We start from the raw sequence: 24,890 nt of genomic DNA on the forward strand, positions 1-24,890 counted from the left end.
TTAGAACGATTTTAGTTAAAAATTGTCTTTAATAAATTTGTATATTATAAAGTTTAAAATATAAATAACATAGAGTCAGTTTTAAACGGTTACTGTCATCTATATTTAAAATTCAATCAAGAAAATTATCATGAAACCAACAATCACGTAGTTTTTTATTACTTAATTATTTGTTTCATTCATACTTGTTACTAATAGTATCTAAAGTAATAAATATTATTAGATTTTTTACTTTTTATTTAAATACTTAAAGTATTTCAAAAATATATTTACTAAACATGTTCTAAATGCAACATAATTAGAAAAAAAAGTTTTAACAAAGCCTGCAATAAAAAACTCTTTGCTTACTTGTAACCGATAAAGAAAAAAATACGACTTTTCTATGGCTTGAAAACTGAAGTTAATTTTTTTTTTAAGGAGTAAAGAGGCAGACATATCAGTAAAAAACACAGTAAAAATACGTACTAAACTAAGATAATAAAAAAAGCACTCAAAAAGCGTATGTATATGTAAACTGTAAAGTCAAAGGTACATATAGGTGTTATTTGAAGAAGAATCGTCGATTGTGTATTTAGTTGTTTTCTAAATCTTTTTTTTTTCATAGAACAATTGTTTTTTTACTTCTAGTTGCAATGGAAATCGATCATATATGCAATTTTGGCAAGTCGGTCTCACGTCACTAATGTTATTTTTGACATGATTTAGAATGCTTCATTTAGTTTCTGGTTTCTTTCTATAACTTATAAAATACTGTCAGAAAAGTCTGGTAATCTAGTACTACTTTTTAAATTTTATTGTTAAATGTGCATTTAAGATTAGAGTATCTAACTTTAAAATGACTTCCGGTTAAACCTATGTAAGTTCTGTCCTTACCGCTATTGTTACATTTACTTTCTGTACGAAATATTTTTTTTCAATCAGACAACTAACTGATACTGAGCAACTTACTTTGTTAGTCTTACGATTTTTACAGGTTTTTGGTTACATTTATACAAAATAAAAACTTTAGTTAAAACTTTGTTGTATATTTTAAAAGTTAATAGTATAACTATTTTAAATACTCTGTTTTATCGCTTTGTACTTATTGAACTTGATTTAACTAATATAGTATTTCTAAGTAGTTTATTTTTAATTTTTTTCATTTAGTTAAGATAAGAATTGTTTCCAAAGTAACCTTGATTGCGCAAGACTATGTTACAAAATCGTTAGCAAGCGCGACCTGAGAAGCTGAATGTAAGAATTGTTGTTTGTTGAAAGTTAACTGATGATCGTACCATTTTGCGATTTAATAATCAAAAACTAAATGGTAAAAACTCTTTAGCAGGCCCACGAGGACAAATCAATTTTCTTTTTTTTCGTTTGTTTGTTATTACTTTTGTTACTAAACATTTTTTTGATTATCAATGTTATCAAGCTTATTATTTATGAATTTTGTTTTGTTATGTGTAACAGTCATATGAGCAAGCAAAGTATGGCTGGTTTCAGCAGCAAGCAGGCCATTATTGTTATATAACTTATTTGTAACTTATTTATTTAAATTTAAACTGACAAAATTTTTCTAATCTTTATAATAGTTGACTATCTTAAGCTAAGCTGTTTATCTATCTTAGGCTGAAATCATACAGTAAACTTTATACCTCAGCAATAATCCACGCAGTATTCTGCAATGTGATTTCTTCCTCTTTTGGACTTATTAGGTAGATTTATCCACGATGAAGTTTGACCAAAAATGTTTAAGAACATTGGCATTGAAGCACTTGTTTGTGAGTAAACTTAAAAAAAGCTTGAATTATTTGTAATTTAATATCTAAAAGGAACGTCTTGTCACTTTCAATATGAGACTATAGTTAATCCTCGTTTAATCCTAGTAGCAATATTTCGGCTACCTTCAGCAAAGCCGGTATATTTTCGCCATCATACAACAAGTATTAAACTGCACTGCACGATCATCAACAATAATCGAGGTACTATTCTGCGATCTGGTTAGACTTATACATCGGTTCATCGTGGCAATGTCTGTCTGAGATGGCCTAATAAAAACGAAACTAGGTCGCAGAATTTTGCTCGATTGTTGTTGATGGTCGTTCAGTGCAGTATGGTGCTTATTCTAAGATAAAAACGGGAAATTCTGAGATTTAAAAAACAGAAATTCATTTTATAGTATAAGAAATAAATAATTTTATAAAACTATATAAATATTTTAAGCCATAAAAAGATATTACTGTTTAATATATACTTTATTGAACGCCAAAAAAAATACGCTCAAAATATTTGGTTCTAGGACCTGGTGCACAAAGGACCTTTTAGTTATCGAGTCGCACAACACGGATACCTTTTAACGTCTTGTCCAGGACTAGTAAGTTAAATGTTAAGTAAAACAGATTGTAACAAAAGTTGAATTCTGTTTTGGTATCTTACTTAAATAAATATATAATTTTATCCAAAAACTAAGAACCTTTTTGCATTTTTTTAAGAGAACTCTGTCAATATCACTAAGATTTTTGAACAAACTAACACTGTTGTGTTTTAAAAATCTAATTGAAATCAACTTTAAATTTTTTTAGTAACTAATTGGTTTAGTTTAGTATTTTAATTTAATTATTTAGTGACAAGATAAAATTAGGTTCCAAAGTATTGAAATAAACAAGTAATTTGTTGCTTTAAGTTAGGGCTCAGAAACTTTTTAGTTGGCGAGCTAGACTTACAAAAGTAGACTTACACGGGCCAGACAATTAAACAGAGTTTTTGCGGGACGTACAATTATGAAAAATTATTAGTGATCTACCGGATACGGCCAGATCCTTATTTTTAAAATCAATCCAGATCCAACCGGTATTTTACTTCAAAATAATGATCCGGGTCCAATTATTTTAACGAGCATTAGTTACTCAATTCGTTGAAAAATGGCAAAAACACACACTGTATAACACTATGCAATGTTTAAATAAATTAAAAAAATCTTATAAGGTAATTAATTAAACGAAAACCTTAAACATGATCGTTTATGAACAAGTTAAAGTTATTTTAATTGGTGAGTATTTGATAAATCACAAAAAAATGCAAATATATTACTGTTTTCAGTGGGATAAACCAAACTTTTAAACAATAAAAAAACACTTAGTAGCACATAAAATATGTACTAATACATGGTTAAAATTTTATATGCATAAAAAGTAAAAACTAATTTAAGATGATATTGATAATGAAAAAACTATAAAAAATAAAGAAAAACTTATTACCTACAAAAAGTTTAATTGAGTAAATAATAAAACTATATCACGTATATATTAAGTTTAATAAAGGTTAATTTGAACTGTCTTTTAGCCCAATGTTATAGATTTTAAAATTAAATAATTACATACCAATGTAACTCTTAATTATTACTAATTTAGTTACTTAGCTTTTTTGTTTAGTTTTTTCTCAATATTTTAGCTAGTTGCCTAACTATCAACCCAATTACCATGACTTAGATTTTTTTAGTATATTACTGAAGAGCTTTAAGCAAAAATTAAATTGCCAAATTAATTTTTAAAAATATAAAAAGTATATTTGTTCTAAATTCTCGAAGTCGAGACCTCTAACTGTTTCTCCAAAAATCAAACCTACAATATTTAAAAAGGTTATTTGAATACTTACGATTTTCCACCAAATAGCTGTTTTACGCATAATTCTACTCCTACATGAAACTTATCAAACTCTCCAACTTTTTTAAATTCTATATTTTGAAATTTACTCTGAATTCTATAAAGCTGTAAAAACTACCTATTACGTAAGATGAAAAAAAAAAGCAAAACTTCAAAAGACACAGTGGGCTTTTAAGAGTCCATCGATTTTTTGCTTACTATAAAATCTAACCAAGTACTATACAAGTTTAATTAGAACTGAATTTCTTGTTTTTATAGCTTGTTTTGTTTTTTTCTGCTATGTTAAAAGAAAATAATGTTTCAAAAAACTTTTTTTTAATGACTTGCAAGTAATATTCTAAGCTTAAAAACTTTTTTTTGAAAAAAAAAATCGATAAAAAAAGAAAAAAAATTAAAACCTATTTAAAAAAAAAAATTGGTATTAACAATAACTTGTTCAGGTATTAAAGTACTCCAGGTATTTTTACAAACCATATTTTAACAAAATAAAGTTTCGGGTAATTTTTGTGCTTAAAACATCAAACAATGCTTGGATCTAATTTTACATAAACTCAGAAACAGCTGAATCAGAAAATAAACAAAACCATTTTCGAAAGTATTTAATCGTGTTCTATCCAACTAAGTACAACAAATTTGATTATTCACAAAAAACGTCAATGACCGATTGACCCCCTTTTTAGTTACCTGTGAACTTAATAACTAACAAACTCTCAACATTTAAATTACAAATAACAACTTTTAACATTATCTAAATAGTTTTTATTACATATGGTTATGCTACATAGAAAAAAAATCGTTTACAAAGTTTTAAAATTTATTCAATTTTAAAAAACTTATGTATTTGAAACAAGTTTATAAAGAAGTGAATAAACAATGCAATCAGTAATTTATTAAGTAGCAGTTTTGATTAAGCGTTTTAAAATACAACAATCAATTTTTCACAAGGAAATGTCAGATAATAAAGTATCAACATTTGGTTGAAAAAAGTATGTAAAAAATCAGTTAAATTGAGTAAATTTTAGTAGATAGTATAAAAAAGTAAAAAGCATAGCTGTTAGATTTTTGATTAAATTTAATGATTTTTATACTACAAATAACTAAAAACAATAGCAAGATTAGCACCAAACATCACTATATAGTTGCTTCGTCGAGAATAGATACTGCTAACTGGTTTGCAAATACGTGTCGCTGATTGGTGGAACAAGGAGCGCAACAAGAAGTCCTTCTGTTTTTTATGTTGGATTTTCTGCTCACAAGTTCCATGTAGTCCTTGTAATCTGGCACTGCAGGACAAGAATCCGATCTGCAGTTGCGACGCCTCGCAGCTATTACTCCTGTTTGTTTTTGTAAACTTATTATAACTTGTGAGCAACTTTCTTGGAAAATGTACAAAGCCAATTACAAATACTTTTATACTACTAAATGAACTATAGCATTTTTTTTTTAATACACGATATCTTTAAAAATAAATAAGCTTGTGTAAAAAACTATGTTTACTTAATTTTTTTAATTACTTAATTACAACTTATGTTTAGTCTAAGCTCAGCTACACGCTTTAATTATATAACAAAATTAAATTATAGCAAATCATTATTTATTGTAAAATTTTGATTAAAGCCTAATAAAACTGCTGTCTAAATAGACAAGTCCTACAGAATCAACATTATAAAATAACAGTTTGAAAATATTCAGCAATAACAAAGCGTTTAAGACAAAAAAAAATCATAAAATTAATCCTATACTTTAAAAGTTAGCTTAACTTGTAGTGATATACCAAATCCAAAAATTTTGGTCCGGTCAGATCCGAATCTGAATATTATTTTCAAAATGAAATCCAGCCGGATCCGGATAATGATATTTTTATAATTAGAATCCTAAAGATTAAAGTTAATTGCAATGTAAATAGTATACAAGCTTTCAAATAATAAATATGTATTATATTACTTTTTATTGGTTTTGTTTGAATAACTTAATTTAAAAACGAACAAAAAACAAACGTCTTGCTAAACAGAAAAAAAAAACAAGCTACATATACACAGATCTTAACTTAGCTATTTTGATATGCATTCAAGACACACTGTCGATAAACTTGTACTTTTGTTATTTGTATTTAGTAGAAGAAATAAAATATCGATTTGTATAAACGCTAAAATAGAAGAAGAATCACAAACAAAGTTAAAATATTTTATGTTCACCATAAGATCAAAATTTTACTGTTAAACAAAAGAATTAGAAGATTTATTTTTGCAAGTTTTTTTAAATTTATAAAACAAACAGCAATTGCAAATAATATTGAACGTCATTAAGTATAAATATAATATCAACTGTAGTAAAGGTCTAAAAAGGAATAGGAATTCCAATTGTAATAAAAAAAAAATTAACTAGACTTAGTATTTAACTTTTACAATTAAAAATTAATAAAATTTATATAACTGTTCAAAATATAGTTTAAATCGTTTGTTAACAAAAGATCCTAGTGAGGTAACTTCACTGGAATATAAATAAAAACAAATTATACAGTAATCTTCCTTTATTCTACCAACATATGTTTCTGTGTGTCAACGAATCAACACACTTCAACTGGGTTCTGTAAAAAAATAATTACTGTAATGAGAGAGTAGAAGCATAGAATAATAGAAAATATCTTATTTTAATGAAAACATGTATACACCTACTTTATTCTATGCTTCTACTCTTTCATTACAGTAATTATTTTTTTACAGAACCCAGTTGAAGTGTGTTGATTCGTTGACACACAGAAACAAATGTTGGTAGAATAAAGGAAGATTACTGTATAATTTGTTTTTATAAAATTTATATACTGTTTAGTTTTATACCTTCTTTCTTTCCTATTTATATGAAGCTGTTAGTGAAGTTTGTTTTCATATAATATATGCATACTTCTATTAAAGACATTATCGTAATTTTGCAAAGTTTTCAAACTGTAGGATACAATGATCAAAATGATTTTTTTCAACTAATAAGACGCTAAAGACTTATATCAGGGTTACCAAATGTTTTTGGCAAATTTTCTCCAGGTTTTAAAAATTTCTTCCAGGTGTTTAAAATTACACGTTTTAGGGTCTATTTTTAGTTTAAAATTAAGTTGAAGTTAAAAAATGTCTTAAATAGTATAAAAACATTGAAAAGATATCAGAAACCTTAAATGCATTTTTTAATAAAAAAACTTTTGATGATGACAAAAAAAACTATCTATACAATATATTTTTTAGGTCAAATCGAAATTTTACTACTTATAATGTAAAAACTGTTTAAAACTCCAGGCTTTTCCAGGTTTTATAGCAACCCTATTTTATACTCGTGTTTTATAACCTACAAAATAATAACTTAGGTATAAAAAGTTCAATGATCTACCAAATCCACAAATTTCGGATCCGGCTGAACCCGGATAGTGTTTTCAAATTATGGTCCGGCCGAATCTTGATGGTTTATGAAAACTTATTTTTACATTTTTAGCTACTATTAATACTGCATAAAGTTACTGTTTACTTTTTAAGATATTTTAGGAAGTATTTTACTTTAGGTACAAAAAAGAAAATAATTAAAATTTAAACTTAAAACTAAAGTATCGTTGCAGAGTGTCAAATTTTATTCAAGCTTCATAAATACCTAAAATTTAAATTTTTTGTAAATGGTAACTTTTTTATAACAGTAGACTACAAAATTTTAATACTTGCTTATTATATTTTTGAAAACTTCATTACAAAATTTTGTAACTTTAAACTTTATATATGCAGACACAGAAACAAATTTTTATTAGTAAATTGGAAAGCAGATAAGACTTAAATAAGCATACAATACTAGTAAAAAGGTTTTGGCTTTTTCATAGAGTTTTGTTTTTACTTGGTTTAAATTCAAACTTTCAGATACAATTCAATTTAGATAAATTTAAAAAAATATAAGTGTTTTAGATAATTCTTAATTCTAAATAAACTTTGACTGTTACATTAATTTATACAAAACAGGTTTTGATTTTATCATCGATTTTTGAGTTTTGTTAATGCTTTTGTTATTACTTAGTTTACATTACAATATTTAGATAGTTTTTAATTTTAGTTATTTTTTAATTATTTAGATAAATTTTAGAGATTTTTTTTAGATAGTTCTTAACTCTATTTAAATTTTGACTCATTACACTAATCTAATTCAATTTGTTTTAAAATTAATACTAATTTTACCCAATTATACTCTTTTAAGCTTGTATTTTTTTAAATATGCAACATTTTAGTTTTTTGTTTAGATTTTCATGCAGTAATATGTTTTTAAATAACATTATAGATAAACAACATTGTTAAATGCAGTTTATTATTTTATCATACTTGACAAGCAAGGTCGTATTTTTTTTCTGCTATCAAAACCTGGTAGCAAATAAAATTACAAAGTTTGCACTAACATTATTATTTATCTAAATATAAACTTTATAAACTTACGAGACTCAATTGAACTGACAGTAGATGCAACAGACTGGCACTCCAAACCAGATAATGAGTGTAGAAGTTGATCCGCAAAACTATACAATCCCCTCATAAACTGGTCGTTACATTGTGATACAGGCGTAGCTGCATCACTAAATCTATTAAATATTGTGTAATACATATTAGATATTAAACAAGTAATAGCTGATACAATTATTTATACTATACATCTACCGGTAGTTGCAAGAAGTTTTCAAATCGGCAAATCAACACACACTTCCCTTTAACAGATGCTAAACTGATCATTTTCAAAAAATTTGTGATATTACTCATATTTGAACTAGTTAAAACCAAAACAGATTTGAATAAGCGCAAATCAAAAATCTCCTTCAGTTCATTTCTATCTTTATAAAAACAATTTACAACGACTTACATTTATTGAAGTATTTATAATACTTTGATAAATCACTTACAACCTCATTTTGTTTACTCAGAAAATACATTAAACTATTCACTTATTTTTAAAACAAAACCTTTAAGTAATACTAATACTATCATGCATAAACCTTCCAAAAAAGTGTATAGCTCTTCCGTAAGTTAATAAAACATAATCTGTTTTACGAAAGATGCAAAAAAAGCAACTTAATTGATAAAAATGATAAAAACTTAACGGTATTTACCGTTGTTGAAACAAATTAAGTAAAAAAAAATTTTATACTTGTTAAAATATCGTACTTGATAATTATCAACTAATATTTAAACTTAAATGTTTAAAAACTTTTATAATACAGAAACCTTTTTTAAATTAAGTTAAATAGAATTTTTTCTGTAAAGAAATATTAATAAAACATTTTTACCTTTCACTAAAATATTATTTTTAATCTTAGAATAATTCAAGAGTCTAAAAAAACTATTCGAGATTATAAGCAATTCAAGCAACTTAAAATAAGAAAGTTTGTTTAAAAATGTCTACAATAAATTGGTATTCAACTACAAAGTGTGTACTACAATGGGTACAATGAAACTTTTTGTTCCTTTTTACAATGTATAAACAAAAAATAAAATATAGAAAAAATTAAGGATTAAACATAAAATAAAACAATTTTAAGTAAAAAATTAAACTGTAGATTAAGAAAACAATTTTGCATAGTTATTTCATTTCAAAATCATTGGAAAGAAAAAAACTAACGTCAAAAAACTGCAATTAGAGCTCACACAAGTTTCTGAAGATGAATTGCTATGTTCTGAATTTCGTCTCTAAAGGTTAATACATTTGTAAAAAGAATAGCAGTAAATATCAGTTTGAACTTTTTAAGTCTAAGATAGATTAAGTTAGGAAATTTCAAAGTATATAGTTAGATCAGCTAATTTTTTTAAGTGTTTTTACGCTTTAGCTGAGTATAAAAAAATACTTTCGGTCTTTTTAATTTGGTGTATTTTGAATTGAAGAAATATAACGTTGAAAATTGTTAATGCTAACTTTTTTTTAACAAGTTGGAATTTGTTTTAAATGCTTGCTTTTATTTATCTTTGTAATTTTTTACAGAAACATTTTGTTGTTTTAAATAACTGTTCTTATAATTTGCTATTTTTAAACACATTTAATTTAAACTTTAGCGTTTATTAACTATTAAACTAGACGCAACAATAGTTAATGAGTATTATACATTATAAAGCACAAAAATATTATTTATTTTATATGTACCGTAAAATTTTTAGAATATGTTATTAGTAGTTGCTTAGAGGATAGGTTTTTATTTTAAAACTCAACCAAATATAGATTAGCTTTGATAAAATTTATTTTTTTACTTAAGAGTTTGAGAAAAGTTTTGGAAGTTAACAATCAATATGTGGAAGCGCTCAGTTCATTTCCCATCAGCACACAACTCTTATCCGCCAATTCCCATCCTATCATATCCAAGAAACCCTAACCGAGCGAGGGTATGGGTTAGGGGTTACAGTTATAGTAAAAAATTAAAAAAAATTGAGAATTGTGCGAGGGTTAATATTGTGTGGGTGGGAATTAATCTTGGGTGGGAATAGTGTAAATATGATGTCTAAACTTTCAAAATTAAGAAGTTTCTTCCAGGCACACTTTTGGGTCTATTTTCAGGTTAAAATTACAAACTTTCATAAAAATTTAAGGTAAAAAACTGTCTTAAATAGTATAACAACATTGAAAAGATACTGAGAAGCTACTTTAAAATGTTTTTAAAAAAAAAGAAAAATTTGATGATGACAAATTATTTACCTTTATAATAGATTTTTCGTTTCAAAGCAAAATTTTACTACTTAACATATTAAAATTATTTAAAATGCCAGGTTTTTTAGACTAAACTGTCAAATACCAGATTTTTCCAGGTTTAGTGGCCACCCTGTATATTTTAAAAATGTTGTTTTATTTTATTGCTACTAAATTTATAGTACAAAAAAGATAAAAATGCTGCTAAATAATATGTTTAAGATTACGCAGGTAAATATGTATTAATTCATAAATATTCAAAAAAATTAAATACTTTATTCATATATTTTAAAAAATACAAAAGAGACAGACTAACATTGCTCTGAAAGCAAGAATTGGTTGAACTGACTTTACTCCTTGGTACTATATTTCTGTAAATCCATGAAAAAAGTTAAATTATATAAAACAGTTATACTTAAGTTTTTTTCCTGAAGTTTTGTTTGTCAGTAGTTAGATGGATGACTAACTTATATAAACTAAAATAGTATACAAATTACAGTAACTAAGTGATATTATTGTTTTTTGTTTGACTAAGTTTCTAAAGAAGAGTACTCCATCTTTGTTAGAAACAATAAACCATACAACATAAATTTAATCTTAAGTATATTAAGTCAAGGTTGCCACAGATCAAGGTGAAAAAAATTTCCTGACTTTTCCTGACATTTTACTAAAATTTTCCTGACTTTTTTAAATCAAACTCTTAATTTAAATTTGTTCTAAAATACATAATCTAACACTTGAAACTATATAAAGCTTTCAATATAATTTTGATACAATTAAAAAAACAGTTTTTTTACTGGATTCAATCATATAACTTTCATTACATCACTTGAACCATCTTGTATGTGATTGATGTATTTGCAATAAACAGCTCTATCAGCAAAATACTTGTATTATTATTACCTTATAAACACAGCTTTTCTAAAAAAAGGCACAATTTTTTTAGCATTTATAAGGAACTTTTACAAATAAAACCTTAAATAAGAACTTTCACAACTAAAATCCTAAAACAATAACGAACACTTACAATTAAAATAAGAAAAAAATAAAATACATAAAAAAGTAAACTATATATCTATTGCATAACATATTTCCTCTTACCATTTAGTATAAAATTTGTAACAAATAAATCTAATATTATCTATTTAAAAAACTTAAATTTTTCTACAAAAATACAATTAAGTAAACTTAATCATGACATATACCTCTCTTATAACTTATTTTATAAATTTAAACAACTTTAAAAAATATATAGAGGTAAAGTATACACATCAACTTGTCACATAAAATACTAAACTAACTGCTTAATTATAAATAACTCAATTATTTACTTAAACAAAAAAACTTTGATTCTAAAACTATGCTAGATAAACTTTTGTATATATATGACAGTTTCACTATGGAAGTGTCCTTGCTACAGATCATCAATACTAAAAAGCTTACAAAAACTGATTGTTCAAGTACAATAGTTGTTCAATATGTTAATAGAAAATTTTGCAGTTTTATAAAGGATATTTTATTAATATATACCAGATGAAGGAATTGGAAATTAAATAATTTTGTAAATTTCTAGGAAATTTTTGCAATTTTTTTCTGACTTTAAAGGATTTTTAATTAATTTTTTTATCATTTGAAGGCTTTGTAAATTAAGGATTTTTGTAAATTTAAACTGACAAAATCTTTTTAATTTTGTCAAATTTCATGACTTTTCCTGACATTTTTTCAAAAAACCCCAATTTTTTCCTGAATTTTCCTGACTTTTGTCATTTTTCTTAGTTTTTCCTGATTTCCTGACTTTTCCTGACCTTGTGGCAACCCTGTTAAATATGAAAAAGATACAAATAGTTAATGATAAAAACTGTTTAAATAGTATAAAAAGTTTTTAATAGTATAATAATACAACTTTACATTAAGGCCATAGGGGGGTAAACTATGTTTTTTACAAGTTGATCTTATTTTATAGAGTTTTTCTAAGCTTGAAGATGCTTTTTATCGTTTTAAAAAGTTCAAATTATTTTTTGAGATATGACTAGTCAAAGTCAGGCCGCATAATAGGTTCCCTATGGAAAGGGAAAACTAAAACAGCAAAAAAAGACCACTTTATCTAAAATATATCTCCTCCTACATTTTTCAAGCAATCTTCTTCAAACTTTCACAGTCTAATTTTTATACAATAACAAAAAACGTTACTTTGGAATTTAAAAACAAAATTGTAAAAAAGTTTTTTTTTAATTTTTGTGAAATTTATTTTTTATTTTTTTACATTATTAAAATTCTAAAGTAACGTTTTTTCCTTTTAATATAAGGAAAATTTCCTAAAAATTTGAAGAAGATTGCTTGAAAAATGAAGGAGGAGATAGATTTTTAGTGAATTTTTAAATTTTTAAGAAAATTGACCCTGAAAAATTTGCGGTTCATACATTTGTATCAGAAATTTTGTATTAAAGTTACTATGTCTCAAAAGTTAAATGATATTTTTGAATTCTATAAAAACAGGCTGGCTTGTAGTTTGTATTTAAAGCTTTCATAAAAAGCCAAAATTAATTTTTGTAAAAAAAAAAATGTTGGTCCCCCCTATGGCCTTAATCTTATTCTAAAAAATGATTTTACACATTTAAATATATTTGTTAAAATCTTAATATATTTTGTCGTTTATTTAAAGCTCACCAATTTTTTTTTAATAAATATTAAAATTTAAAAAGATGAAATACTAAAAAAACTAATGTTTTTTAGGTTGAGACCCTACAAAACTTTTTTCATTATTAGTTTCAGAAGTTTTCAGAAGGTATCATTAAACTATCTTATAAGTTTTTTTATTTGAAAAATCATAGTTAATATAAAAGCATTTCTTAAAATATAGTTAAAGTTTATAAATGAAAAAATTTGTTTCTTTGCAGTGATAGTATACAAAGTTTTAATAGCATGAAAATACATAAATTTTATTTTTTGTTATAGATGGGTAAGTAGATGGATTAAATAATCATAAGTATAAACTTTAGTACATTTTTTTTTAAATAGAACCAATAATCTACAAAAACCATTTAAGTCAACCACAATGTAATAAAACTAACATTTCATTTTAATATTTTAAAGCTCGTGAATAAATATGTTTTTTTTTGTAACAATAAAAGCTTTTCCAAAACATTTTAAGTTATTCTCAAAACAAGCTTTTCCAAATTTATTTAAAAGCGGATGTTGTAAACTGTTTTACGCAGATTTCGTGACGTGCTTCCAGTTTTGAAAAAACAAAGATTTTTTATTGTTAGGAGTCACATTTGTTTTAGTGCTTATAAAACGGAATTTGACTTGCATTTACTTGCAGTAGCAGTAGCAGTTTCGGCAGAGCATTTGGCAAGTGTGCTTTAAGTTAAGATGCATTTTAAGCACGTTAGATTTAAGAACTAATGTTTTCTTGTGTGTTTAACTTTGGTTTCGTATAGAGTGATGTAATTGTATCTTTGTGTTGTTTAGTTTATGTAAATAAAATATAAGTGTTGTTTTGATTGTTGTACTAATCTACTTTACTAATCCCTGTTACCCCCCTTAATAAAATCTGTAACGAGACATTGGAGACCATGTGTGGCATGTATTTTAGGAATCTTCTTTAAGGAATTAGGTGCCTTATCAATTAAAAAACGCAGCGAAAAAAAACTTTAGTTTATTACTAAACAACTTTTTAACGAGTTTAAAATTTTGACAGTATAATTTGCAATAATACTTTACTTTGCGACATTTCACTATGATTTGAGTAAGAAAAATTGTGTGAATAACTTTCTACTTTGAAACAGCAAGTCTACAAATATAATACAAGTGTGTGGTAGTGGTTTATTTAGTTTTGTTAAAAGAGAAGCTTGATGTCAAGGATTTTTTGCTGGAAGTACTATATAATTTTTGCGGTTATTTCTATGTATACTTCTATTTATGCTTTTTTAGTGCTTAGGTGCACATTTTAATTGCTAACGAGCATAATATTTCTTCTTCGTAGTGCACAATATATGTTGCAACTAACATAAGTCGCATGGGGGCGCAGTATTTCGATCCTAAAAAGCTTAATATTTTTAGCTAAGGGCACAATATAAGTTACAACTAACATAAGTCGTATGGGGGCGCAGTATTTCGATTATAAAAAGCACAGTCTTTTTACTCTAGTGCACAATGTTCTTTGAAGATGTTGCAATTTACATAAGTTGTCAGGGGACGCAGTATTTTAGTGCAAAATTGCATTTTATAAGTTGCCAAGAGAGCGCAGTTATTATATTTTTCTAAGCATAGAAATGTAAAGTAAGAACCGCATTAAAATTTAGAATTACAACAGCAGAATAGTTGTTCTTAATTAAGTCTGAGTTTTAGCTGATAAAACAAATTTGTCTATTTGTTTACTACTACTAGTTTATTGTTTTGATCTGCTGATTGATTGTACTAAAGTATAGATTGTATTTGTTTTAAATCCGAATGTTTATGAAGTTTAAAAATATGTTTGAATGAGTTTTCATCTTTCTTAGTCGTAAAAAGGCAGTCGTTTGCCACATTTTATTACTCGTTTCAAGTTCAAGTATAAAGTTGTGTTAAAATTTTTCCTTTGAAAGAAATCAAAAATAAATAAACTCCCCTTAAATTTAGCAGTCGTTGCTTCTTAAACAAATTGTTGCGTTGGTATCTTTATGAACGTTGTTTGAAACAAATAATTGTTTGTCGTTTAGCACAGCTTAAGCACACCTAACACCTTGCTACTGCATGAAACTTTAAAGTTTTTTTGTTTATAAGTACGACAATAGACAAAAGAAAGAATGAAGATTTTGTGTTTATATTATGACGTCACAATCAAAAATTCCTGATGTCATTATTTCCAAAGCCAATCGATGTGGTGTTTTGCTGATTCAACAAACCAGCTAGAAGACAGAAAGTCAAATGTTTTCTAAAAGAAACAAGATGTTGTCAATGATCCAATTGATGTTCCATAGCCTCTATTAACCACCAGAGAAGAACCCCGAGGATCAACAAGCCCGAGGACAACAAGCCGGAAGACAACTAAATGACTATCATTGTTACTTACTTTGTCTTTATGTTGTGTTTTATCTAAGTTTTTGTAAATTGTGTAATTTTTGAGATAATAAGAAATACAGTTTCTTTTTCTTACTTTTTTTTAAACCGGACTTTTGATACTGTTAAAAAAGTTTCAAGTTAAGTAGGATTTTAAGGATTTAAATTATTTAAAACCAGGCTTTTAATACTAATTTAATAAAAATAAAATAAGTAATGTAATGAAACTAACATTTCATTTTAATATTTTAAAGCTCGTGAATAAATATGTTTTTTTTTGTAACAATAAAAGCTTTTCCAAAACATTTTAAGTTATTCTCAAAACAAGCTTTTCCAAATTTATTTAAAAGCGGATGTTGTAAACTGTTTTACGCAGATTTCGTGACGTGCTTCCAGTTTTGAAAAAACAAAGATTTTTTATTGTTAGGAGTTACATTTGTTTTAGTGCTTATAAAACGGAATTTGACTTGCATTTACTTGCAGTAGCAGTTTCGGCAGAGCATTCGGCAAGTGTGCTTTAAGTTAAGATGCATTTTAAGCACGTTAGATTTAAGAACTAATGTTTTCTTGTGTGTTTAACTTTGGTTTCGTATAGAGTGATGTAATTGTATCTTTGTGTTGTTTAGTTTATGTAAATAAAATATAAGTGTTGTTTTGATTGTTGTACTAATCTACTTTACTAATCCCTATTACCCCCCTTTAACATCTCTGTAACGAGACAACAACACTAAACTTTTTCAGTAAACTTTAAAGACACTTAACATATTTTGGTATAGTGTACTTTTGAAATTTAAGCATAAATAAAAAGTTCTATAAATTTTGTACATTTTACTTTTTCATGTTACAATATGTCAATCTTACTTTGTAAATAAACAGTTTCATAAAAAAATGTATAAAACAAACCTTTCATTATTTTCACCAAAGCATCTTCTTAATAATTTGACTGAAAATTTTTCATCAGAGCATTTTTTCTTATTCTTGTTTGCATTTTTTAAAGCTAAATCACAAACACAAGAAGACAACTGATCTGCAAATTCATCAATTTTTGAAGACTGTGTTGGGTTAAGAACTGATTTTAAAATTTTAGACGAAAGTTTTTCACTGTAATCATGTATGTAAGTGTCTTCTGAAGAGTTTTTGCAACTTTTATTGAAAGACAAAATTAAAGATGCTAAATCCCAAGCATATGAATGAATGCTGATGTCTGTAATTTTTAAAGCATTGTTTAAACATTTTAAAACAAGATTATCAGCAAAAATACTAATTTGCTGAAAGGTATTTAAGCCATCAATAACTGATTTAGTTACTAGTTGAGACCCAAAGCTTTCAGTCAATTTTGTTTTAGTCAGTACTTTACCAGGTTCTGCTTTAAACAAAGAATTAGTAGAATTAATTTTCATGATTCTTGTTTTATTTATATCTATACTAATTACCTAAAAAATATAATTTTGAAATGTTTAAAATTTAACTATATAATAAATCAAAAAATAACTATACTTTTGTTAACTTAACTCAGCTTTTAGATTGAAATTTAGACAGCCTGATCTTATTTAACATAGTTTAAGGTTTATCATTATTTACTATTAGACATTTTATTTATTTAAGTTATAATTTTTTCTGTATTTCTAACTTTAATGAAGTTTAACATGATTAGCAAAAACATTTCTAAATTTTTTTATACTCAAACATAATATCATTCAAGCTTTTTGTTTTACTGATATTTTTCACTTTTGTTTAACAAAATTTAATAAATAAATATGGGTGCAAGACTATTCAAACTCGTAAAATTCAAATCTATAAAACATATTTAAAGGGCCACAATTCAAATAGTAATATATACTTGAAAAACAGAAAAAATGCTCTTGTAGGTTTAATTATTACTTACAAACAGTTTTTTTTTATTTTGCAAATTTTAAATATTTTTTTAGAAATGGCTGAAACAGTTTTTAGAGTATAGTAATTTTTAATAACTTTCAAAATTCCTATTTACTAAACTTTTTTTAAATAAACGTTTTTTTTGGTATTAATTAGACCTACATGCACATTTTTTTTTTTTTTAAACTTGTATTAATTTTTGAGTTGTGACTAATGATTTACAGAGTCCAAAATTTTTGGATTTGGTCGAATCCTAGTCTTACTTTCAAATTAGGATTTGGCCAAATCTGAATCCAAATATATTTTTTTGTAGAACAAATGTCTTTTACAGAAAGTTTAATGATACAATTTTTGTATCTTTATGGGTATTATATTTACCTAATTATTAAACAGATAGTCTATTAGATTTTATCAATCATAAGACATTTATTTTATACTTTTATTTTTAAAAGTATAAGTCATTTTGCAGTATTGTTAAGTGTTAACTATTTTGCTAAAAATCTATCTCCTCCTACATTTTTTGAGATAACTACATCAAAATTTCAGGAAGTGTACCTTGATATATTTAGAAAATTCTGTTAGAACCTTTTTTTTTTTAATTTTGTTCAGACAGAATTTTCTAAATATTGCAAGGAACATTTCCTGAAAAGTTGAGGTAGTTATCAAAAAACCTAGGAGGAGATAGATTTATAGTGATTTCTAGTTATTTGTCATTTTAGTTTGCGCCTCCCATAAGGAAACTATTGTTGCCTCCAACTTTGACCGGTTATATCTCAAAAATTGTTTTATTTTTTTTAATTTGTAAAAATCATCTTCTAGCTTAGTAAAAACTATATAAAATAAGATTCCCACAGAATTTTCTAAATATTGCAAGGAACATTTCCTGAAAGTTTGAGGTAGTTATCTCAAAAAACGTAGGAGGAATAGATTTTTAGTGATTTCTAGTTATTTGCCTTTTTAGTTTGCGCCTCCCATAAGGATCCTATTGTTGCCTCCAACTTTGACCGGCTATATCTCGAAAATTACTTTGAATTTTTTAAATCTGTAGAAAGCATCTTGTAGCTTAGTAAAAACTATGAAAAATAAGATCAAAAACCAAAAAAGGGTGTTTACCCCCCTATGCCCTTAAATTTGCTGAGGTAATCCCAATTTATAAATCAGGTAAAAAAATGACATTAATAAGTACCAACTTATTTCTATTTTATCCCAATTTTCAAAAATTTAGAGTTTTTAGTGTGTAAGAGACTGAAAAAATTATTTTTGTTGAATGAGGTACTACATGAGAAACAATATGGTTTTAGAGAAACTAGTACATGGTTGCCACTGATCAAGCTGAGTAAAATTTCCTGACTTTTTCCTGACTTTTTACCAAAATTTTCCTGACTTTTCTAAATCAGTTTTACTTATATAAATTGTTCACTTAGTTTAATAAAATACTACCCAAACTATTTAATATAAAATCCTTAAATTAAAAATCAATTAAAAAAGAATATACTTAAGTAACTGTAAAAAAAAAGACATAAAAAAGTAAACTATATATCTGTTGTATAAAATATTTCCTCTTTATCATTTAGAATAAAATTTGTGACAAATTAATCTGCCCTTATATTTTAAAGACTTAAGTTACTCTACAAAAAATACAAATAATAAGTAAACTTAGTCATGGCATATATATCTCTTATAACTTATTTTAAAAGTTTAAATAACTTTGAAAAGATTATAATGAAGTAAAGTATACACATTAACTTGTTACATAAAATACTAAACTAATTGCTTAGTTATAAAGAACTCAATTATTTAAACAAAATCACTTTGATTCTAAAATTATGCTAGATAAACTTTTGTGTATATATCACAGTTTCACTATGGAAGTGTCCTTGCTACAGATCATCAATACTAAAAGCTTACAAAATCTGCTTGTTCAAGTAGGGTATTTGTTCAATTAGTTAATAGAATTTTTTTGCAGTTTTATAAAGGATATTTAACTAATTTATACCAGGTGAAGGCATTGAAAATAAAATTAAAAATTTTTGTAAATTTATAGGAAAATTTTGGAATTTTTTTCTTACTTTTAATTAATTTTTAACATTTGAAGGCTCTGGAAAACAATGAATAATGTAAATTTAAACTGACAAATCTGACTTTTTTTTTACTTTTGTTAAATTTCCTGACTTTTCCTGACTTTTTTACAAAACCCCCCATTTTTTCCTGACTTTTCCTGACTTTTGTCATTTTTAAAAATTTTTCCTGACTTTTCCTGATTTCCTGACCGAGTGGCAATCCTGCTAGTAGGACTGAAATAACTGTGAATCAGACTGTTGATGAGTTAATTGAGGCTGGTGAGAAAAAATTGATCAACTGCTCTGTATTTTTGGACTTGGCTAAAGCATTTAACACTGTTAATCATAAAATTATATTATCAAAACTTATAAGTTATTATATAAAAGGTTCAATGTTAAATTTAATAAAATACTTTTTAAAAGATAGAAGCCAATCAACTGTCATAAATAATGTTGTGTCTGAGTGTGGAATTGTTAATGTTGGAATACTACAAGGTTCTAGTTTGGGTCAGTTGTTATTACTTATGTTTTTTATTATATTTTTAAAAGTAAAATTATTATTATATTAGGATTTTTAAAATTTACTTCCTCTTTCTTATTATTCAGCAATTTTCGATATTTTAACTGGTTGTATTAGTAGAAAACACAACAGTAGAGGATAAAATATGGTGTGGTGCTCTTAGGAGGAAATGGTATGTTGATCTTAGTAACTGTGGTTTTCAGGGTCGACAATGGTAGTAATGGATTTAAGAAAGAGTGCTTAACAATTTTAGTTTACTCTTTACAGTAACCTCTCGCTTATTTATGCACATTGTGTCCACAGAAAAAAGCATAAAGGTACAAGTGATCATAGAGATACAAGAGATATCAAATATACTTACTACAATGGCTGTTTTTTGATATTGCTTATAGTTAAAAGCAGGCTGGGGACTTTAATTTTTTTAACAATTTGTTTACTTCATTAATAGATATAAAAACAAAAGATAAAATTACACATATATTTAAAAAAAAAACGATTTGAATTTATATAAAATAATAATACTTGTAGAAACATTTTACTAATTTTAATAATAAGTAAATTTTATCTTTATCTTTATTCATATGTGACTAATTTGATACTTAACATTTATAATCTATTCTACTTAACAAATTCAATTTATAATTAAGCATTTTTCTACAATAAGAAACGGTGTGGTGTCTTTTTTAAATTTGTTTCTATAGCCTTTTACCAAAATATGCATTTGGGGCTGTAATGGATTTTTTTCAATTGAACAATAATATATAAAATCTAAGAAAAATGTTTAATAAAATTGTTTATGTTACACTTACTACAACTTTTTTAAATTTGATCTCTTATTGTTAACAAAATTTCTGATATACTGAGGAATAAATAAATGTTTATCAATTAGTTGAGGAACAAAAGTTTACAAAGTCTAAAGTTATAGAGAGGTGAGTTAGCATTATAAATTATATTTTAAATTAAAAATACACAATAAACCTAATTTGTGCAATATTAAATAAAATTATATTTTTTATTTTTTGAATTATTAAGAATTCTAAAATGCTAACATCAAGAGTGCGTAAAGATGCAAGAAGTTACTGTACTTATTTTGTTTTTATGTATTTATCATGGTTACCATAATCTCAGGTCACTTTAATTTCAATTGCACTGTTTGTTATTTTAGTTTAATAAATAGGCTGTAATGATTGTTTCAAATATTGGTTTACTTACAGTTTACATCATTAATTTTGATTATTATTTTTAATTTGATATAACCATATGTGCCCACACTTTGGTTCAATATACAGGAATTTTTCAACTTTATTTTGAATGATTTTCAAATTTTTTTGAAGATAAATACATAAGCCGGGCTTATATACTTATACTACTGAATATTATTTTAGCTAGCAACCTAGGTGTCTCTTTAACTGTATATAATAAAGTTATTTCAACAATGCGACTTTTGAATTTTCTAAAATTCTTTTATTATTATGGTAAATGAATTTTTCATAACGCTGTGCTCTTAGTATAAAAAAGTCTAAAGACATGGTGTTTTTAGAAATAAAAAAAAAAGCTTTAAAACATATTTAAAACAATAAACTACAGTTTCTATAAGTACAAAGTACAAACAAGTAAGGTTCATGAGTTTAAATGCTATAGGACCAAATAAAAAACTAAATTGTGCTAAACAATGTCTTTATAATTCTAAGCTTTAAAGACTTCCAAAGAAGAATAACGTAAGAATAAAACAAGAAATAAAATAACTTAAAGTTTGTTCGCAAAGATTTTCTAAAGAAACACACATTGCAAAAAACCTGCTAGCTAAAGTTGTTAGTTTATAAAACCATAAACAATTCGTTTAACATAATAGATTTATTTTTTATTTTATACTATAGTTTAATACTAATCGTTTTCTTAATTAATGTTTTATAGTTATATTTAGTTGCAAATAATATTTGTATACAACAAAATTGGCTCCGATAACCAAAGTTTTTTAAAACAATTCAAATTCAGTTTCTATTTTATAATAAAATAATTTATTTTGTTAACATACTACCATACCAGCATAGACGTTAAAAATATTTAAGTCCAGTATGTATATTCAAAAAAAAATGTAAATTACTTGACTTCTATTGTTTTTATATTAAATTGTTTAAAGTTTGTTAAAGTTTTCTCATACTAAGAACAACAGTAATTTTATCCACTTTCAACAATTAAAATCGAAAAAATAATTTTTATTTTTTAAATTTTATATTTTTTTTAACATACTACCCTAAAAGATTTTAAAACTACACTTACATTTTTGCAGATTTAGAAGTATATTATAAAAACCTAGAACATTATATTTGAATTAAGACATTTTTTAACTTACTTTAATTAATTGAAAAAAAAAATAGTTATTAAATCAAAGCTGTTTTTTAGCGGGAGCTTTATGTTTGTTAAGAAAATTTTAATTAAAAAAGAAGTATATTTTTTGTTTGTTTAATATTTCGTTTATGTTTTTTTCTAAACCAAGTATTTATTTTTTTAATTAAGGTACAAATGTTAGAATTGATATGTTTTATAAGAAGTAAAACTTATTAGTTTTTTAAACGATTTATTAGCAAAGAGCTTTTTTTTTTGTTTTTCTAAAATTTAATAGTTTTATTTTAACATCGTTTAATTAATGATTAAAAATTCTTGTAATTATTTTTGTGTTGTACATATAATCAAATACTAGCATACAAACTTTAGAGTAAGTTATTGTATGACAAAATAGTTTAATAAAAATCGTATATAATGAAATTAGACAAATAGCTTTAAAAAAATAGTTATGAAGTTTTTATTTACGATAAAATATCGTTGGACAACATTTAAATGACAACTGTTTAACAAAAATGTTCTTAAACTTGTCAAAGTTTAAAATAAGAAAAATACAAGTCAAAAGTTTTACGATTTTTTTTAAATAGGTTAGTTATTCATACTAATTTTTAAATTTTTCTAAAATCTATGCTAGTAATATGTTAGAAAACAAATTATATTTTATAAAAAATCACAAAACTTATTTTTTGATTCAAAAGTTCAATTTCAAATACTTTTTTTTGCAATATATTAAAAAAAACATACAGCAAGAGAATTTTTAAGCTTTTTACATTAATCTATATAAAATCTTTTTTAACTATAACTCAAAAATACTAACTATATTACTGTTAATGGGTTTATTTGAAATAATCGATAAAAAAAAGAAAAAGTTTTATGAAACATATTAAATAAATTTATTTTCATAGTTTTTTTATAAAAAATACAAATCAAGGAAAATTCTCAGAAAAATTGAAACGACACCAAGTTACATCTTGTTTAATTGTTGAAATGACACTGTCCTTCATAAGTATTGTCTCTAGCTTTACGATACTAAAATTATCTAAATAAACAGAAACAATTAATTTATTTAATAATGTCAAATAAAATTTTAAATGATATTAAGTTGAAATAACAGTATCGTTATAGTTAAATAAAGCCTAAAAAAACGAGTCAATTTTTATATTAAGTTCAGAGCGATATGTAACACGCATTAACCATAAAACTAAAAGAATTTAAGAAAAATTCAAAAGTTGCATCGTAGAAATGACACTATTATATACAGTTTAAGAGACACCTAAGTTGCAAGAGAAATAAAATTCAGTAATATAAGTACAGATTACAAATAGTATTAGTTTCCTTTTATTTAATATTTACTTTTTATTTTTTTAGTCTTACCTCCAGCTTTAGTCCACCATTTAGTTTTTGAAGACATAAATTAAATTTAAAAAAGATTAGAGTATTTATTAAATATTTGTTTAAGCAGACATTTTACACATGTTAGTAATGTCTGCTTAAATTGATTGTGACTTTCTGCTTAATTAAAAAATAAGTTAAATTTATAAGTAGGAAGCATCAGTTATAGTTTTAAAAATTTCTGGTGCTATCCTTAAAGTAAGCTGAATAAGCAGATTTTAAAACAAAATTTTATTAATATGTCAGAACAAATTCATAACTTGTAAGAGCTTAAGTATAAAAGCAAATTTTTTTGCACAAATTTTCAAATAAAATTGCAAATGTAAGTAAATAAATGATGGTTTTGCATTCCTTTTAAAACGAAAAGTACAATTTTACTTAAAAAATGTTCATCATTATTCATTATGATTATAGTTTAACTAGACTTAATTGCTTGTAGAAAATAAACATATCTAAAAGCAAATTTTATATTCTTATTACATAACAATTGAAAATTTAGTTATGTTAAAGCAGATTCCCACAAGTTTTTTACTATGATGTATTTAAAACAATTTTTATTGTCGTTATTAAGATTTTCAAGTTTTTATATAGTTCTTTAGTTCTTTGTGACTGTTAGCTAAGGTTTAAAACTGACTTTGACTATTTAAAGGAACATTTATGTATATGTTTTAGCATTTTCGTAATTTCGAACTATCTACCAATACTTATTTTAACTTAATAACTATATATAAAAACTATATTTTAAATAATAATCATATTCTTTTCATTTGATACTTTTTTAATACCTATTTTCTATAGTCTTTCTATAACTTTTGTCTATTTTACTATTATAGTTCTTATCATAAAAAATTGAACAGGTTCAGTTAATTTTCTACACATTTTAACAATGAGTAGAAAAGATTAAAAACGTATTTCGTACTGGTTGACAGAAACAAATTTGAAAGCCACAGGTGTTAAAAGAAGTAAATTAGAAAACTTACACGCAACTGTTCATCTCAGTAAACATAAAAATGAACTTGATTTTTATAATTTTGTTGAAAATTGTGATCGAAAAGCACAACAGAAAAAAATTATGAAAAAATTATCAGAAAGCAAACATTTGTCGTATCCAAGTATTTTTAGTAAATTTTAAGTTGCTAAATTTTTATAAAACATGTAATAAACTAAAACGTTAAATTTTTAAAACATTTTTTTTGTATTTTAAAAACAAACGTCTATTTCAAATTAATGTAACTAATTTTTAAACCCAATACTTTAAATCTAAACAAGTAAAAGAAGACTTTAAAACTTAAAAAAAAATCTAACTTATAAAAAAAATATAAATCTATATATTTGATC

General features: G+C 24.9%; 1 protein-coding gene across 1 annotated transcript; it reads right to left on the reverse strand.

The window, feature by feature from the left end:
• Positions 1 to 4,462: 4,462 nt before the first annotated feature.
• On the reverse strand, positions 4,463 to 16,791 carry LOC145834838 (uncharacterized). The gene is made up of 5 exons (XM_082942352.1): positions 16,266 to 16,791; positions 10,639 to 10,693; positions 9,270 to 9,337; positions 8,096 to 8,238; positions 4,463 to 4,978 (listed from the first exon to the last, which is right to left on the reverse strand). The coding sequence occupies exons 1-5, from the start codon at positions 16,760 to 16,762 to the stop codon at positions 4,776 to 4,778; spliced, it is 966 nt and encodes a 321-aa protein (XP_082798478.1). The 5' UTR covers positions 16,763 to 16,791; the 3' UTR covers positions 4,463 to 4,775.
• Positions 16,792 to 24,890: the final 8,099 nt, after the last annotated feature.

This window comes from Thalia democratica, chromosome 4 (assembly GCF_965202585.1).
Source record: "Thalia democratica chromosome 4, ktThaDemo2.hap1.1, whole genome shotgun sequence".
Classification (NCBI taxonomy): domain Eukaryota; kingdom Metazoa; phylum Chordata; class Thaliacea; order Salpida; family Salpidae; genus Thalia; species Thalia democratica.